General features: G+C 37.8%; 1 protein-coding gene across 4 annotated transcripts in view; it reads right to left on the minus strand.

Moving 5' to 3' along the window:
• Positions 1 to 580: 580 nt before the first annotated feature.
• TMEM68 (transmembrane protein 68) overlaps positions 581 to 18635 on the minus strand; it is a 33600-nt gene continuing 15545 nt past the window's right edge. For 3 of the 4 annotated variants that reach the window (XM_082858864.1, XM_082858867.1, XM_082858866.1), the window contains 6 exons: positions 17809 to 17973; positions 17138 to 17170; positions 14920 to 15113; positions 9819 to 9879; positions 7162 to 7301; positions 581 to 1464 (listed from right to left, as the gene is read on the minus strand). In XM_082858864.1, coding sequence (XP_082714990.1) covers positions 1360 to 1464; positions 7162 to 7301; positions 9819 to 9879; positions 14920 to 15113; positions 17138 to 17170; positions 17809 to 17973 — 698 coding nt within the window. In that variant the 3' untranslated portion in view covers positions 581 to 1359. The remainder of the gene's footprint in view (positions 1465 to 7161; positions 7302 to 9818; positions 9880 to 14919; positions 15114 to 17137; positions 17171 to 17808; positions 17974 to 18635) is intronic. The other variant, XM_082858865.1, reaches the window with a different exon arrangement.

Below are 18635 nucleotides of genomic sequence, written 5' to 3' on the forward strand. Positions count from 1 at the left end.
CTATCGTGTTTAAATACTTTTAAATTCAGATTTCAAGGAGACAAAAAATTGAAAGCCATTAATTTTTCAGAAAGACATGTTCACATAAATTCATTATTCAAGTATATTTTTATTGAAACAATAAACCATCTGACTGGTTGCAAAGTCAAGCTGAATAAGCCATGACGTTGAGCAAAAGCAGAGCTTTCTCTCTGTGCTTTCATCAGCCTAGAATCAGCTTCTAACATATGAGATGCAGGGCACAACCGTGATTTCTATCCTGACAGTATTAAATGCCATATCATAGGGCTGAGAATGCACACCCTGTACGGCTTGCCTACAGAGTCTCATTAAAAATATAATACTAGAGGGGGCTTCCCTGGTGGCGCAGCGGCTGAGAGTCTGCCTGCCTATGCAGGGGACACAGGTTCGTGCCCCGGTCCGGGAGGATCCCACATGTCGCGGAGCGGCTGGGCCCGTGAGCCATGGCCGCTGAGCCTGCACGTCCGGAGCCTGTGCTCCACAACGGGAGAGGCCACAGCAGTGAGAGGCCCACGTACCGCAAAAAAAAAAAAAAATATATATATATATATATATATATATATATATAAAATACTAGAAAGAATATTAACAATAATTAGAAATTTTACTTTCCCTAATTTCTTTTTTACTCAACTTGAAAAACAGTACATCATTTTCATTGTCCTTGGCAACTTGACATCATACCTGAAGGAGTAATTTAAACATCCTATGGACAAAATACATAAACTTCTAAAAGACGTTGGTATTGTTTAATTAATTCAGTTATAATTTCATTCTACAGTTATCAATCACAGCAAATATAAAGAATTTAAAACAATATTCCTCACCAAAGTATTAACATGTTTTTAAAAATTGAATTGTTGAGGCATAAAAACATTATGTGATTTGCCCAAGGTCATGAGAGGAATGAGGGGCAGAGGAAAGAGCATTTTTTTTCCTAACTGAAGTGTCTGTACTAAACCCTAGGTTATGCCACCTTGCAAAACTAGCTCAGTGCAAGAGATACAGAAACTAGATGCATTATTTAGGAATGTTTGTTTAACCTCCATTGCTGTTATTAATAAACTTAACTTTAAGAATCTATGTTTATGATACATTATTAGGAAATTATAAAAAGAACCATGATCATTTTCTGAATAATTAGGCATGTAACGAGTTATTGTTTAAATCTGACACAATGGATTGCAGAAACAAAATTGACAATACAATGTTAAACGAGTTCAGTGAAAGATGCTTATTAACATGATTTTTTAAAAAATACTAATTACAGAACCCACAAAATTTTGAAGACAGTCCTACAGACATAAACGTATTAATATAAATGTATTAAAGAGTCTTCTAGTTGATCTTTTGTTTGTTATGAAAACGTTCTAGCAAAGCACTCATAATGTTTCCGGGTATTCTTTGGTGCTTATCAATCAAAGCTTGAACAGCATCCTTCGTCTATCAAGAAAACAAAAGAAAGGCCGTTATTCTTTTAGTTCTCAATGTAGATATGTAGTCAGTAAGGATTTTAATATACTATTACTTATGAGAAGTCTTCCCTAACTTAGCACCCATCGCTACTCAGAATAAATGATTTCCTTCTCAGCATGCCCATAGCATATTTCTTTTTTTTTTTTAAGGTAATACTGTTTATTTAACTTCAAAACCCTTTCAGCATTCTAAACATACAAAAAAGTAACAGAACGTTGCAAATTGTGTTTAGTACAGAAGGTTCTTGAACTTTCATTGATGCAGTGGTTCTTCCCTGTGCATAGCATATTTCTTATACTTACTTTATTACACTTGAATTACAGATACTGTCTGCATGGCAACTTTCTACACCAGGTTGTAAGCTCCTTAAAATACATCTTAGCATTTCTCCAGCACTGAGCACAGCAATGCCTTGCACATAATAAACACTAAAAAGAACTGAAGGGAAAAAAATCAGAAGAAAAATGTAGTAGGAAATTTTCTGGAAGGCAAATGGAAGTTTTCACTCCTTTTCACCCATTAATAAACTTTTATGTATTTGTCTTTCATGACCATACACACCAATCACATCAGGCAATGCGACAGGAGAAAGTGAGGAAAACTATGAACGAGCAGGTGTGCTTTAGTCCTTTACCCCAATTTCTAGAAAATTTAACAGGAATTTAAATTAAGTCATAGCAATGGAAAGTCAATTAGGATATATCAAGAAATCTAAAACTATTTGTTCCCATTAAATTCATGACAAATTTCAACAATTTTTAATTTATTGTTTTTAATTTATTTTATTGAAGTATAGTTGATTTACAATAACAATTTTTACTTTAAATCAGCTTGTGGCTCTCTAAAAAAACTTTTTCTGTGTGCATATAGTACAGGTAGGCATACCCGTACACACTTCTTTTCAGATGCTAAGCTTTATTAAGCCTTCTTTTTACAAATCTTGGACCTTCATTTATTTTTAAATATAATTAAGAAACCCTAGCCCAAAGATGTATTTTAAAAATATGCCTCTCTAATGCACAAGTTTTCACATCTGTGAGATGAGAACAATTTCGTACACTTACGATAAGGATTACATGAAACTGAAGCCATGTCTTCAGGCACTGAGCACAGCGACTGACACACAGGTTGTGTTCTGTGCCGTATATTTTTAAAATTTTATTCATTCACTCAGAAAATACTAGATGCTTTGGAAGCTATAACGTTAGTGAAACAAGTCTCTAATCTCAAGGAGCTCATAATAAGCATAATCAAGGACAAAGGAGTTAGAATGTAAGCTCATTTGTGAGCTGTATCATCTGAGGTGTGAAAAGAACACATCTGAAGTTCATCGGTGGCCGGTGACCAGGGAAGTTTGCGTGGACGGGGTACTGTTTGGTCTCGGTCTCCCCCGGCCTGTGAGATTTCAATAGCAGTGAAGAAAGCAGCAAGAGCGAAAAGACCACAAGAAAACAGTTAAGCGACGGAGAGCTGGCATTTCGGGTATGTGTTCATTTGCTGGGCAGTATAAGGCTTTACAGGTAGGTTTCAATTAAATCACGAAGGGAGTTAAATACCAAGTGAAAAAGTAGAGACTTTGTTTGGTATGAATTGATGTATCAAGGAAGAACTTCTGGGTGGAGAAATATGAGGTCTGTGCATTAAGAAAATACAGCTCTCGCAAAGATCACTAATGACCCCCTTGTGTCGCTAAATCCCACGGACATTCTTTTCATCTGACGTGACCATTGATCCTGCTTCTGGAACTCACACCCCTGGAGGAAAAGCTAGGTTTTCAGGACGCTCCCTTTCAACCGCCTTTTGCAGATTTACACTCCCCAAATCAAGCACTGACTCTTCCTCCGAGGCTCAGTAAGCTTTCCACAGCGTAAATTACCACCCATTCGCTGCCGACTCCCAGATGTATATCTCCAGCCGCCCAGCCTCAGATAGGAGTGTTCAATATGACTTCCCTTGAATGTTTTAAAGGCACCTCAAACTCAACGTGCTTCAGCAAATGGCCATGAATCCAGCCCAGTAACCCAAACCTGGGAATCATCCTTAACAATTCCTGCTTCTCATTCACTGAGAATAAGAATCCATCGGTGGCGTCCGTTAGCTCACCTCCCAGTACCACTCAAATCTACGCACTTCTCCCCACCTTCCTTCCATCTTAACAGGACATGTATATTATATATACCTGTACGTATAAATAAATCTGTACTTAACGTATGTGTGGATGTGTGTATGCAGAATGCAGGGAGAGAGGCAGAGACAGATGGAAACAGAACAGATTTCTTTAAGACTGAGAGAACTTTAAGGCCGTATCCCAAGTGCCCTCTTCAGCATGAGTACAGTGTATTTTAATTTAGATTTAGTGTCTACAAAATGAATCATCTCCACAATCAAATGCCTGAACAGTCTAGCTCCCATTTCTTAAATGAGGTTTCATTTCTACATTAATTTAGATGTTAGTAATTTTGAATTTGCGATAATCCAGGGATCATTATGCTACAGTTTATGCTTATATTGTAAACAATGGAGATTGGAAATTCATGCAATGTATCCACAAAAGGAAAATTTCAAGTATTCTTTATTTCAAGTTTACTTTAGTTCAGCAATGACAACTTACCATCAGAAATACGGACATGGCAACTATATATTTAAGGAAATTCCCTCCAGAAATTTTACTAAACTATGCTTTCGTAGACAGCTTCTGTTACTCTAAATACTGATAACAAAGTACTAAAGTAACTGGAGACAGTGACTGAGGTATTTCAATGATTCAGGAAGGCCTCTTCTTTTTACCAGTTTGAATTGGTAAATATATAAATATATATTTTAACATCTAAAATATCTAACTCTACCAGTGCCATGAATATATTTCTCACTCATGAAAAATCAAGTCCCAGGAATTTAACGATCAGTAATATATTCTCCTTAACTGAGAAAAGTAAGGGAACAGGATTCACTTAATTTTAGACCTGGACGAAACCTCTGAGATATCCATTTTAATCTCCCCATTCTACAGTTGAGGACTCTGAGACTCAGGGAGGAACATACCATTTACCCAACCTGACTCTGCTGCCTGGTGGGAGAGTTAGGGTTAGGACTCAGATCCCTAAACTTCCGGGCCAGTTCCTCTTCCCTCTCTCTCCATTACCTTGTATCTTAACCATAAAAATGGACGGTATTTGTAAAAAAGTATTCCTAACTTGCTCTGACCCAATTAAATCCTAATAGTTAGGCGGGAAAAACCTTTTTAAAGAACAAAACAGAGTTCAGCTCTGTGCTAAAGGAGAATGCATTTGTCAGGGAGCTGCGGAGATGTGGTACAGGAACAATAGTGTGTGGGCAGAAGCAACATGACAGGGTGAGGGCTGAGCCCTGGTGTCATGTGAAGTCACCACCGTGAGGCATCACCTGGGGATGGGAGAAGTGCTGTGCACAGAGCCTGCCCGGACTGGGAAACCAGTGTGGGAGGGGTTTCCTTTCAGGAAAAGGATTGCTACACTCTCTGAGTTAACTCACCTAACCAGTTAGTAGAATACCTAGCAGGAGGTACGTTTTCTCAGAATGAAGCTCACAGACAAGGAACATAAGGTATCATTAATGTTACCTTTGTCAAGCTTCCTACATACCCGCTGCTTGATCTGAACAGTCTCATCTGATGTGACATTCTAGCTGCCGCGGCTGGGCATCCTTTCCTAAGTGCCAGACCTTGCTGAGCCCTGGGCATTACAGGTGCTCGTCTGCTCGGCCTCTTCTGGGCCATCCCTGTGGAAAGGATCCTGTCCCGCCCCGTTAACGCCCAGTGTGGCCGTGTGCCTGCCTTGGCCAGTGTCACTGCGGGTGGACGGCTACTTCCAATGGCCTCTCCTAAACAAAATCCCTAGTCTGCTATTCACGGGCCGAAAAATAGAGTTCCCACTTACTTTTCCAGTTTCATCTCAACCAAATGCTCGCTACGCACTCAGCTAGTGATTCCCCCAGTTTATTCCAGAGCTGTTATTAGCTGCTATTCCAGGAAAAACCAGGAGCTGGTTTTGGTCAGATGAGACTGGGCAAAGCTCTTTGAAACAAAGTTAAATAGACCTCTTTATTGCGGGGCTTCTTAGAACCTTCACAATGTTCACATGCTTTGCGAAATTCCTGAAGGCGAATTTATTAGGCACCTTCCCAACCTCACTCTCCTAGTCCTATCAGGCTGCTCTACACTGTTGGTGTGTGCAGTCAACTTTCCTACCACCGTTCCTCTGTTGGAACTCTTCCCTCCTGCCCCAAGTCCGCATGTTCAAGTCCCGTCCGTCTTTCAAGACCTACCACAAATGCCCTCAATTCTAGGAAGCGTTTCCTATTTTTTCCCTCACAAAGCAGCCTCCTTCCCTTTTGAGCTTCTCCTGGTCTCACTCAAACTCGGCCTCCCTACTGCTTCTAGTGATCTTTCTAAAAGCAAACCTACTACATCAGTCATCTGCTTTCAGTAGCTACCCCTGGCTTTCAAGAAACAAAATCAAGGATGTGCCTTCGTGGTCCAGACACTCCTATGTTTCCAGCCTCATTGTCTATACTGTCTTTCCCTTTAGCTACCCCAGACCACCCTCAACTCCCTGAAGACATTACGCCAGTTCGTGCTGCCATCCTTTCATACGCTGTTTCCTCTACCTCTCTACTCTTCACCCAACGAATCCCTTTTCGCCTTTCAGAACTGAATTCAAGCATCACTTCCTTCAAGGAGGCATCCCTGGTTTAATTGAGATGTTTTTCCTTTGTGTTTCCATAATACCCTAAAACAGCAGGTCTCAACCAGGGGAGATTTTGTCTCCCAGGGGATAATGGCAACGTCTAGAGATGTTTTTTTATTGTCACAGTGAGTGAGGGATAGCAACGAGATGCTACCAGTATCTAGTGAGTAAACACCCTACGGTGCACGGAACAACCGCACAACAAAATACCAATAGTGCCCAGGTTGAGAAATCGTGCCGCAAGCACACCATTGTGCTAACGCGTCACCTTAAAAGCATCGATTTAGTTATTTACCTGCCACACTGGGCCGCAAGTTCCTAGAGCAACAGCAGTAGCCAGCAGTCATGGAACACCTGCTAGAGGGCAGACACTGCCCTCAATGATGGATGTCCTCAATCGCATGTGACCCCCAGGGGTAACTCTGTGAGTGGGCTCTGTTCTCTCCCCTGCTCCCCTGCCCGAGCAAACAAACAGTGGCACTAGAACAATCTGACTTCACAACCCACACTCTTAAGCACGATTCCATGTTCCTCCCAAGGTATTTCTACCAGACAAAAGCAATTTCTTTTCATGGAGGTCAAAGCTTTCTTCTTCTGAATATCACTTAACGAAACCTTTTAATTAACGGTGCCAAGAACTTTAACCTCAACACAACTGGCATTTTAGAAAGAACGGTTCTTTGCTGGGGGCGGGGCGGGTGTCCTGTGCACTATAGAATGTTTATCAGCATCCCCGGCCTCTACCCACTGGACGCCAACAGCACGACCTCCTCCCAAGTCTCATCCGTGGTGACAATAAAAATGTCTCCAGACGTTGCCAGATGTCCCCTGGGGGAAAATCACCACTGATCCAGAACATGCTTGTAGAATTATTTAATTTTTAAAATAAAACCTGAAAGTACAAATGTGTCCTAAAACTAAGAAAGAAAGAATAATTTACCTTTTCAGCTAGTTCTTCTGCCGTGATCTTTGGATCGTACGGAATAGGGTCCCCTAAATAGGTGCGTAACTTCACTGGAAAACCTCCATACATTGGGGCAAACGGATAACGGAACTTCTCATACAGCCACCTAAATAACCCTGTTTTAAAGAAAACAAAATCATTTTAATTGGCTAAATATTCTGAGCATGTAACTGTAAACTTTCAAATTAATTATGTAAGACTTAGAGGATGGAGGCAAACAGGATCACCTCCTGGCAATTAATACAATACTTTTTTAAAAGATGAACTTTTCATTGATCGTAGCAAATGTACCACACTAATGCAAGATGTGAATAACAGAAGAAACTGGGGAGTGGTGAGGTTTGTGGCTACTCTCTATGCCTTCTGCTCAATTTTTCTGTAAACCTAAAAATGCTCAAAAAAATAAGGTCTATTAATTAGGGGGGAAAGATGAGCTTTTAAAAATGTAAAAATTTAAAAAGGCAAACTAATTACTATTATTGAAAAACACAGCATAAAGATTGCAACAAAAAGCTAGAAGCTAAAAAGTCCAAAGACTCACAAATACGTGACTTACACAAACAAAAGAAAAAATGAAAGCATAAAATAAATTCAAGTAAACATGAGACTAAAAGGCACCAACAAACTAAGTAAAGGCTAAAAACATTACTGTAAACTAGGAAAAAGAATTGTTAATGCTAATGACCAACCATGAAATTTAGCAAGATTAGAAGTGGTAATAATGTAACATAAACTGACAGACTAAGACTAAGTTTAAAAAAAAAGAATCCAAAACATGACAAGCAACATGGAATACATAATTAAGAATTGCACTGAGGGCCTCCCTGGCAGCGCAGTGGTTGAGAGTCCGCCTGCCGATGCAGGGCACGCGGGTTCGTGCCCCGGTCCGGGAAGATCCCACATACCGCAGAGCGGCTGGGCCCGTGAGCCATGGCCGCTGAGCCTGCGCGTCCGGAGCCTGTGCTCCGCAATGGAAGAGGCCACAACGGTGAGAGGCCCGCGTACCGCAAAAAAAAAAAAAAAAAAAAAAGAATTGTACTGAAAGTTTAAAACACTTTATATATGGAAACACAGAATATACCATAAGACCCAAAGTAATACTCAAAAAAATACACCACTACACACCAACTTTTGAGATATTCAACTTTTAAAGTAAAAAAAGCAGTCAAAAAGAACTTTTTTTTTTTTTTTTTTTTTTTTTTTTTTTACGGTACGCGGGTCTCTCACTGCTGTGGCCTCCCCTGTTGCAGAGCACGGGCTCCGGACACGCAGGCCCAGCGGCCATGGCTCACGGGCCTAGCCGCTCTGCGGCATGTGGGATCTTCCCGGACCGGGGCACGAACCCGCGTCCCCTGCATCAGCAGGCGGACTCTCAACCACTGCGCCACCCAGTCAAAAAGAATTTTAAAACCACTTTACAATTAAAGAAACAAAATTAGGAATAACTTCTGGTATGCAACTTAAATTCTAAAGAAATGATCTGAGAGAAAATTAGAAGGATTAATTACACAACAAAAGTTAAACATCACATCAATCTGCCTTTCCATTCCAAATTTGAAGAAAAAGAACTAAAAAAACCCATAATGGAATATCAACAATATACCAACACAGACATAAAAGGAACAACAGAGGTTTAAGGTTTTCAGGATGGGATTTGTATGTGGGTGGGAACACTAACAATATAGCACTAGGGATAAAACATAATCAATCAAATATAATATATAAACCACAGGGTACAAAGCAAACTATAAAACTAAAAAAAAAAAAAAGAGAGACTTTGCAAAGAGAAAGCACATTGAATTGTTATCACTCTTATAGCTAGGTTCAAAGCTTACTTTGTTATCAATAAATTAAAGGTAGGCAAAAAGAACTTTCATGTAAATCTATCATGGTTCAAAAAAAAACAAGAGGTAACCGAAATAAATTAAAGCAAATGATATCTCCTTAGGTTGTTAATCTTAATTCAATATTTTCTTGTCTAAGAACCTACTGTATAGCACAGGGAACTCTACTCAACACTCTGTAATGACCTATATGGGAAAAGAATCTAAATCAGAGTGGCTATGTGTATATGTATAACTGATTCACTTTGCTGTACACCTGAAACTAACACAACATTGTAAAATCAACTATACTCCAATAGAAATTAATTTCTTAAAATTTAAGAGATTTATGCAAACATATATATATACTTTTTTCAAGATAAATAGACTTTCAAATTCTGCCCCCCCCCCAATTTTTTTTATTGCCATCCATTTTTACAGCTGTCACTTCTTCAGGAATGAGTTAGGAAGATAGTCTTTATTTACAAATAAGTACATTTGTTTTAAACCTCAACAGCATGGTTTAACACAGTAAATTAGAAAATTCACTCTGTAATTTTAAAAAGCCCATGATAAATAAGCTTCCGTATATACGTGAGACCCTTAACAAAACTCTAACATCTAGAACCACCATTGCTTAGAACCAGTTATCATTTAGAGTTTAAAGAGAAAAACATCTAAATAGTATATGCATTTTCTAAAGCAATAATCCAAAAAGTTTTCCTGTAGTGTTCAAAAGCCCAAATATTTAAAATATTACATTCTAAATATTACATTACAATTAGCAAAAACATATGAATCAGAACTTACTTGTTCCTCCGAGGGATCTAAATCCTTCTCGAATATTTTGTGTAAACATAGGAATAATGGGCTAAAGAGAGAATTTGAATTAAAAAGTAAATACGTTAATCCATTTGATGTCTCTAATGCAAACTTTTGAGGGCCTGTTTAAGTCACAAAACCAAGGCATTTTAAAAATAAAGGTATACTGTTAACACCAGTGTGACTTATCAGACTAAAATGAACATGATCATTTGTAGAAAAATATAAATTGGAAACACTACCTTCTAGTGGTAATACATAATATTTCATTTACCGACTTTCCTATCATTCCACATGAACTCTTGAAACTCAAAATTAAGATTAAAGTGATCATTAATTTCATTAAGTAAAATGAATGTGATAATTAAACTGATTTCAGTGGGCTACTGAAGAAAAAGTTTCAAAACAGCAATTCTCTCTATGGAGAAACTTACATATGTTCAAGTGACAAGTTTTAACAAGATGCTGTCATGGAATTAGTGAAACACCATGTTTTTGTGAGCTTATTAAATCTAATAATGTTCAACATCAATGAAAAGTAAGTATAATACTCAACACCAAAAAAAAGTAAAAAAAAGGAAAAACATATACATAAAAGAACACTTTCTATCATTATTTTGGAGGGTGTCTGCTCAAAAGTTCATGGTTTTTATTTTTCCATGAACATTATTGGTTAAATATGATTTTTTAAAAATGGAGACCTCATCTAAATGTCATGAAACAATGGATAAAGTAGCAAAGGATCATGTAAGGAAGTTACGCCACGGCGAAACTGAAGTAGATAAAAAATTGAATAAAACACTTTAAAAGGTACACAAAATATACTGAATTAAATGATGTTTTAGAATAGATAAAACTGGAGGGGGGGGCGAGGATCATTTTACTTACAGTCTACTATCAGCATTTGTTAATACAGAATTACTTGCCTGAGTGAGCAGGGTTTGAAACATTTAAATAAGCTGACATTTAAAAAGCCATTCCTTTTCAGCTTTGGAAACCAGTGAAATCTGGTGGACTAAAGGAAAGAGTCTACAGACACAGCTTTCTTCATAAAACATACTCCCTTTCAATCACCTAACTGACCATTTAGTTATTATCTCTCTCCCCTCACTAGAAGCAAGACCCCCCCATAGCAGAGACTTGGTTTCGTTCACTGCTGGAAACACCTAGAACAGTGCCTGGAATAAAGCAGGTACTAAAAGACAGTGTGACAGGTGAACTAAAGAAGGAATGAATCAACAGGACAAAGAGAAAATGCTTCTAAGGAATTAGCTTGTATTCTCTGAATACAAAGGGTAGGAAACAGGCAGCAGCAATTTTAAAACCAGAAAAGCCGGGTAAAGAAGCAGCAGTCCGATGAATAATTTAAAATCTGATGGAGTTAATTCATAAAGCTAACACCTAAGACAAAGTAGACTGACTCTTTTGTAAAAAAACTCAGATTATGATTTTCCTAAAACCACCACTAGTTTTGTAGAATAAAGTGATGGTTGGAATCCTAATGTTTTAAATACTTCTACAATGTCTTTAGAGTTGAGAACTTAAGATGCCCAGGAAGGAACAGAAAGCTTTCAGCTCATATATACACCGCCTTGCCTTCTCTGATCAGTGCTGCTAGGTTTTTGTCTACTGACTGGCATGAACCCCGAAGTTAGTATTGAAGGACGCACTTTATAAAGACTCTTCAGGTATATATATATCATCCTTTAAATGGCTAACTCTCCAGAAGCTGGGCATTTCTAGAAGATACTAAACAGGAGAAGGCTTACCCTACAGACTCAGTATTCCAGGCTATACCCTGGTTTCTAAATTTACATTCAAGCTTGCAGCCTTACAGCTGCAAGCATTACCTTATTACAACTTCATACTGTAGTTCGTTCCTTTGTTTGCGCACACTTTGTATAACAAGGTAGTTGCATAAGTAACCTAGAATCAAATTGATTACATGTATACATGTATCTCTGTACGTGTATGTACACGTGTGTGAAGAGGTAGAGAATGTGTATTTTGTTAAAACTATTCTTGGGGAATAGAGCGTGGCCTTGGAGTCTTAACTTTGCCACAAAAATTTAAGTGGGAACCATTGGACAGGTCACTAAACCTGTTTCTTCATGTATGAAATGACAATAATAATAATGATCCCATCTCAAGGTTTTTATAGATTGAGATAATACATATAAACAACTTTATTGAAACGAATGCTATTTTCTTTTACATCTGTTATTTGTTTTCCAATTAGAGTAAATGGGCTCATTTTTTTCCCCAAATTATTTAGCTACGAAATTACCTAAAAATTCTTAGCAAAGTCAGAATTCTCAGGAATTCACAAAATAAGAGTGATTTAGATTATATCAAAAAGCCTGTAACTTGCAGACGAGCCTTAAATATTTTCTGCCAATATTTTGTGAATTTCTGTTGATGACCTAGATTTTCACTTGAATTTCCATTCCTTTGTTTCAATTTAAATGTGGTTAGTCTCGTAACAACAGTCGTAACTTTTTATTCAAAGTTTATGATAATTCTGTGAGACCTAAGAAGGGCTTTTTCAAATAAGCTGCTGGTACCATTTACAACTGTATCCTCATGTGACTGAAAGGCTTCCCTCGCGGATCTGCAAGGCCCTCTAATCTTGGGGTTGGCGGACTCACTGTGCAGTGTACCAGCTGCCTGCAGTCCTGAACTGTAAGCTCTGCTTCTGACTTGCTGTGTGACAGGGTCCCTCCATCCCTTCATCTCTGTGTGCCTGAGTTTCCTCATCTGTAACACTGGAATAATTACATATGTCAGCTACTTACTGTACAGGGGTACCAACATAAAGCCTTTAAAAGTGCTAAGGAAGGTTAGGGTGGTACAAGATTTATCAGTGATGCAGTGCTATTTTGTAAATCAGCAACGTTAAAGATTTTTGTTTATTAACTTGTAAAAGGCTGTTTATTAAATTTTCTCAAGTTTTGTATAAAAAACCTTAAATTATCTAGGTTATCGGGGGTTTTTTTTGGCTGTGTTGGGTCTTCGTTGCTGCACATGGGCTTTCTCTAGTTGCAGCGAGCAGGGGCTACTCTTCGTTGTGGTGTGTGGGCTTCTCATTGCGGGGCTTCTCTTGTGGAGCATGGGCTCTAGGCACATGGGCTTCAGTAGTTGTGGCACGTGGGCCCAGCAGTTATGGCTCACGGGCTCTAGAGTGCAGGCTCAGTAGTTGTGGCGCACGGGCTTAGTTGTTCAGCGGCATGTGGGATCTTCCCGGACCAGGGCTAGAACCCGTGTCCCCTTTATTGGCAGGGGGATTCTTAACCACTGTGCTACCAGGGAAGCTCTATCTAGGTTATCTTAATTAATTATCTAGAAACTCAGGGATTGATAAAAGGGCTTCTTTCTCTATATAGTTGTTTCTTTCAAGACTTCTTCCAGGCAATGGTCCTTAAAACTGTAACTTAAGGATGAGGAATTAGAATTCCATGATCGATCTGTGTGATTCCAAATCTATTTTTGTCACTTTTACCTTAAACCTTGGAAGAAATAATTCTCTCAAAATACAAACCTGAAGATTGAACTATCTTTAAGTTTTTAGCTGTTATCATTGCTTTAATGTACATTTACACTGATTATCCTTAATTTCGGAACAACTGTGCATATATCATCTTATATTCTATGTTATTCATAAAGTCTAAGGTTTTGTTTTCTACCTTAGTACATAAGACTTTTTGGAAAATAAAATGGGCTATAAATTAATTTTCTGTATCATTAATACAATTAACATAGACTTAAATTCAAAAGACTCCTTTCTTGTAGTATTTAAAAAATCAATTCAACAAATGCAGAGAGCCTACTAAGTGCTAGTCATTGTACTAGGAATTCAGAATATAAAAAGTGGCTTTGTCCTAAGGGAGTTTATAATCTACTATAGGACAGTAGCGTTTAAATTTTTATGTTGTCCATTATTAAACACTTGGACAAGTACATTAACTCATACCAAGATCACATTGTTAAAGCACTATAACTTACTTCTAGGAATTACATGTACAAATATGTACAGAGACTAGAGCTCAATGTATTTTATTTTATTGTAACTCTGCAATTAAAAAATAAAGGGAAAATGTCCATTCTTCTCCAAATGTTGCTTTTGGGTTAGAAGGAGTCATCCATAATCCTTTCCTTTTTAATCAAAAGCCTGTATCTGCAAGATGAACAGGCAAGCTAAGGGTGCAGACTGATGTCTATATGACAGCAGTGGAAACACACACACAAAAAACAGAAATGTGAAAGCATTAGCAGCAGTCCCTAACTAATTGGCCTGGAAAAAGAAAACCACCTTGTCAAGTGCTATGATTTCTTTTTCTGATAGACAATCTATAATGAAAACAAACAGAAAACAAAGAAGAAACATTCCATAAGTAATAAATGTTTCATAGGATAAAGTACAATACAGAGACCAAAAAGCTTAGATATACTTTCCAAAGCAAAAAAACAAGATGACATTCAGATTTTCCAGTTTACTAAGTAGAATAATTACAGTGAATCCCAGAGGAACACTTAATTTTATTGACAAATTCGTTCTTTTAAAAAGATCTAAATTACACCAATCTCTCATCTTTATTCATACTATTAGAGAGCTGATCACATTTACTGATGAAAAACGGTAGGAACCATATATTATTTGGGCTCTATTGTTATATAAATTGGTCACAAATGCAAGAATTACAATGAAACCAACCAATAGCCATCACTGAAACGTGCCAACTCAGTTGAACCAAAGGATTAAAATACACAGAGTTGGATTGATTATACTTATGAAAAAAAGTATAAGTGAAGGAATACAAAAAATTTCATAAATCTGATTAAAAGAAGCTGGATTTTGAAGCATAAAATAAAGCTTTGCTAGATATTTGCAAATTTCCAGATTGAATTTTTTTATAAAGATGGCTTCCCACGCACAAGGAATATTTCTCTATTGTTATCTTAGAGTTACAGACACTAATTTTTAAAGCAGTGCAATGACAGTATCTAAATTCTGATATACTCTTAAGCTATTTAAGCATTTATTTTAAAGCAGACATAGCTTTCCTTTAATAATCAGTTTTATACAACTCACCACTTTTGCATCAATTGCAACCTGAGCGAAGCCTTTACGATTACCCCACACGATGTTGTAGGTCTCATCGCTAATCAGGGCTTCTCGAACACCACCTGGTGAGATAGCTAACAAGTGACCACTCCGCAGAATTTCAACACATTTTTCTCTTGGTCCATGTATAGCACAAAATACATCAAGTAATAAACTAAACCCTGTAAGAAACATTAGCATGAAGATATATCTTAAGTACTTCTTGTCCAATTCTTCAAGAGCAAAAATCTTCACAACCTACATAATGTACTATCTATACTTAAATCAGTAAATTCTTTTTTTTACTTTTTTTTTAAACCAACAACAACTCTTAAGGTTAACATAAGATTAATATTGCTGGTAAATTAATAGCTATGTCTCGCTGATTACTTTCTCAGTGATCACCTACTACTCTGGCTACATATTCAAATTCTTAATTAAAACTCATGGGACTTCCCTGGTGGTCCAGTGGTTAAGACTCCATGCTTCCACTGCAGGGGGCACAGGTTCGATCCCTTGTTGGGGAACTAAGATCCCACATGCCGTGCTGTGTGGTGGCCAAAAAAAAAAAAAAAAAAAAACACCTGGGAAAATAGGGATTCTTATTCCCATTTTACAGATGAGGAAAGTTGACTCAGAGAGTTAAGAAGCTTGCTCCAAGTCACACACCTAGCAAAGGGCAGGGCAGAGATTCCGGTCCAGGTATGTCTAGTCCAAAGCTCCTTCCACTGCATCTCATGGCCAAACACTGTCTACAGTATTTATTAGAGCAATCAGAAAGGACATCCCATCATCAATCACACATCTAATCTTCCATTAACCCTATAAGAAAGAGAATCACTCAAGAGAATGTGAGTCTGACTGCTCTAGCTCTACCAAAACTGGCAAGCCACAGTTAAAGCTATTGAAATTAAAAGTTAGATACTGCTAATTCCACAATAAAATTTTTTTTAAATCAACAATGATAGCAATATCATTAAGAGTTTTTAATAAAGTGAGTGGTTGGCTCAGAAACAATTAATTCCAGTCTTAATATTATACAGTTTTTCAAATTATAGCTATTTATGGATGAAAGAAATAATCCTATCAGTAATTAAATATTTTAACCAAATCCTAAACTGGAAATTCAGAGGACTGGTGTTTGTATACATTATCCCTTGAGACTGGGAAATATGGGGATGGAGAGCGAAAACTGTGCAGAATAACCCAACTTCTCATAGGTTTAAGGATCTGAAGCAAGATTATCAATATTATTGAGAAGAAATAATTCTCATCCTATACTATGTTAAAAGTTCACTGATTTCACTAGATGTATTCTCATGATAAATGAATAAACAGGGGAGGTTTAATAAATTACAAGATCATAAAGGGGGAAATTTTTAAGTCAAATGCTAAATAAAAATATTCACATTTATTATTTATAAAAAGAAAAAAAAGTAAGCAACCTAATGTTCCATAAGAGAAAACTAGTTAAGTAAATATTTTAGTCATATATTTAAAATGTTATTTATAAAACATGGGAAAATGTTAATGCTATATTAAGTTTTTTAAAAAAGAACAAAACAGTTTGCATAACGTGAAGATGTGCAAATTAAAAATGAAGCAAAATAGGGCTTCCCTGGTGGCGCAGTGGTTGAGAATCTGCCTGCCAATGCAGGGGACACGGGTTCGAGCCCCAGTCCGGGAAGATCCCACATGCCGCGGAGCAACTAGGCCCGTGAGCCACAACTACTGAGCCTGCACGTCTGGAGCTTGTGCTCCGCAACAAGAGAGGCTGCAATATGAGAGGCCCACGCACCGCGATGAAGACTGGCCCCCGCTCGCCGCAACTAGAGAAAGTCCTCGCACAGAAACGAAGACCCAACACAGCCAAAAATAAATGAATGAATTAATTTTTTAAAAAATGAACAAAATAAGTCAAAATGATAACTGGATATATGTTAGGAGGGTAAGACCATATAATGATGTTTTTCTTTCCTGTAGTTTCCAAGCTTATTATAAAGTGATCATATTACTGTCTAAAGAAATACATTTTATAGCCAATTTAGTTTATACACAAAGTACAAATGGCTTTTTAGTGGCACAAGGATGCTGGAAACCTTAACCATGTCTATGAAAGGCACTAAGAGAACTGTTATTTCATCCACTGTCTGGTGTTTATCTGGTTGACGGTTGGCTTTTGCTTTTACAATTCCAGAGAACATACCATAAACTTTCTTGGCTTGTTTCTGCTGACTTCCTGACAGAAGAAAATAAGATTTAATCTTAATGAGTTTACTTTAGAATGATATTTTTTAAAACTCTTATCATGTTTGAAACCATTCAGTTTATTAATCTTTTTAAAAAGGTACGAAGCCTTTATGAATATGAATATTTAAAAGAAAGTAGTCCTCAGTCTTAAGAGTTATAATTCTACCAAGCAAGTCAAGTATGATAAAAGACATAATAGGCTCTTTAGGTTAGGATTTCTGAGGCAATATTATATGATTATATAAAGACAAAATACATCCTGGCTAATTTTTTTTAACTTTGATTTGCTATCAAACTGACAGTAATCAAACACTAATTACTATAAAATTAAACTCCCAGATCAATATCTCATGGAAAAATTCACCATATGAAAAATCAACTACCTTCTATACCAAAATACAAATTAACTGTTTGGCAAAAGTTACAATTTCTTTTAGGATTTAACTTCAAAAAATAATGACTACCTGTTAATAGAGAAAGAAATTAAATAACATTTTTGGCCATCATGTTTTTATATTTAGGTATATTACCTAAAACAGATACTAAACTCGAAGACATACAGACTGTCACATAGTTTGATCATGTTAATTAAACATTTTTATATCACCAGCTACAGTGAAAGTTTACCTGGAATTTTAAAAACAAAGTGATCAGCTACTACTCGGCAAGTTCTGCCTTTATGGATAAAAATTTTAGCCATGAAGTAGTAAAAATCGATGGGAATAGCTCCATGATAAAAAATGATCAGTGCTGGCCCTTCTGGTATTTTTTCCATCCCATGAACTTCATAACCTGTTAGAAAGACAAAATACAGATACTTAAAATGTATTTAATATTAGTTTATTTATACTAAAGGATGGTTACTAACTCAGACACTCAGTCTTTCTTTCGGGAGCACAAGCCCCCCTGTTTCCATCCACTTTCCCCTTCCCTCCCTCCCTGAATATATCGGTCCTACAGTGGTTGGGTGGGCCGGCGTGCAGTAGGTGCCTGGGTGGAGGGTGGCCTGCGGTGGGTGCTGGAGCCCAGGCAGGGCGAGGAGGGCATCCGTACAGGGTGGCCCGGGATGGCGAGTCAAAACCCAAACGGTCACGAGAGCCCACACACTGGAGAAGAGTCTAGAAAGGGTGCTGGGGCCTGGGCGGGCAAAGGAGGGGAGCCATGTGGCATGAGGATGGGGGTCAGAGCCCGAGTGGAGCAGGGTGGTGTCCCTGAGTGGCAGGGGACGGTGGCAGTGATGGGAGACTGATTACACCCAGGGGGACTGATCAAATCAGTTTACATATTAAGGATAATGTCAGCCTGGTTTCTCACTGTTGGAGAAGGTTAACAGTCGCAAATACAGAAAAGGAGAAAACTAAAATCAACTCTGCAGCCCTAAGAGCACCTCACTCCCACCCTAAGAAGGAGAAGAAGCAGCACGTTAGAAAGCTGAAGTCGCTCTCTCAGCCGCG

The sequence above is a fragment of the Leucopleurus acutus genome (genome assembly GCF_964270905.1).
Source record: "Leucopleurus acutus genome assembly, chromosome: 17".
In the NCBI taxonomy this organism is placed as follows: Eukaryota; Metazoa; Chordata; class Mammalia; order Artiodactyla; family Delphinidae; genus Leucopleurus; species Leucopleurus acutus.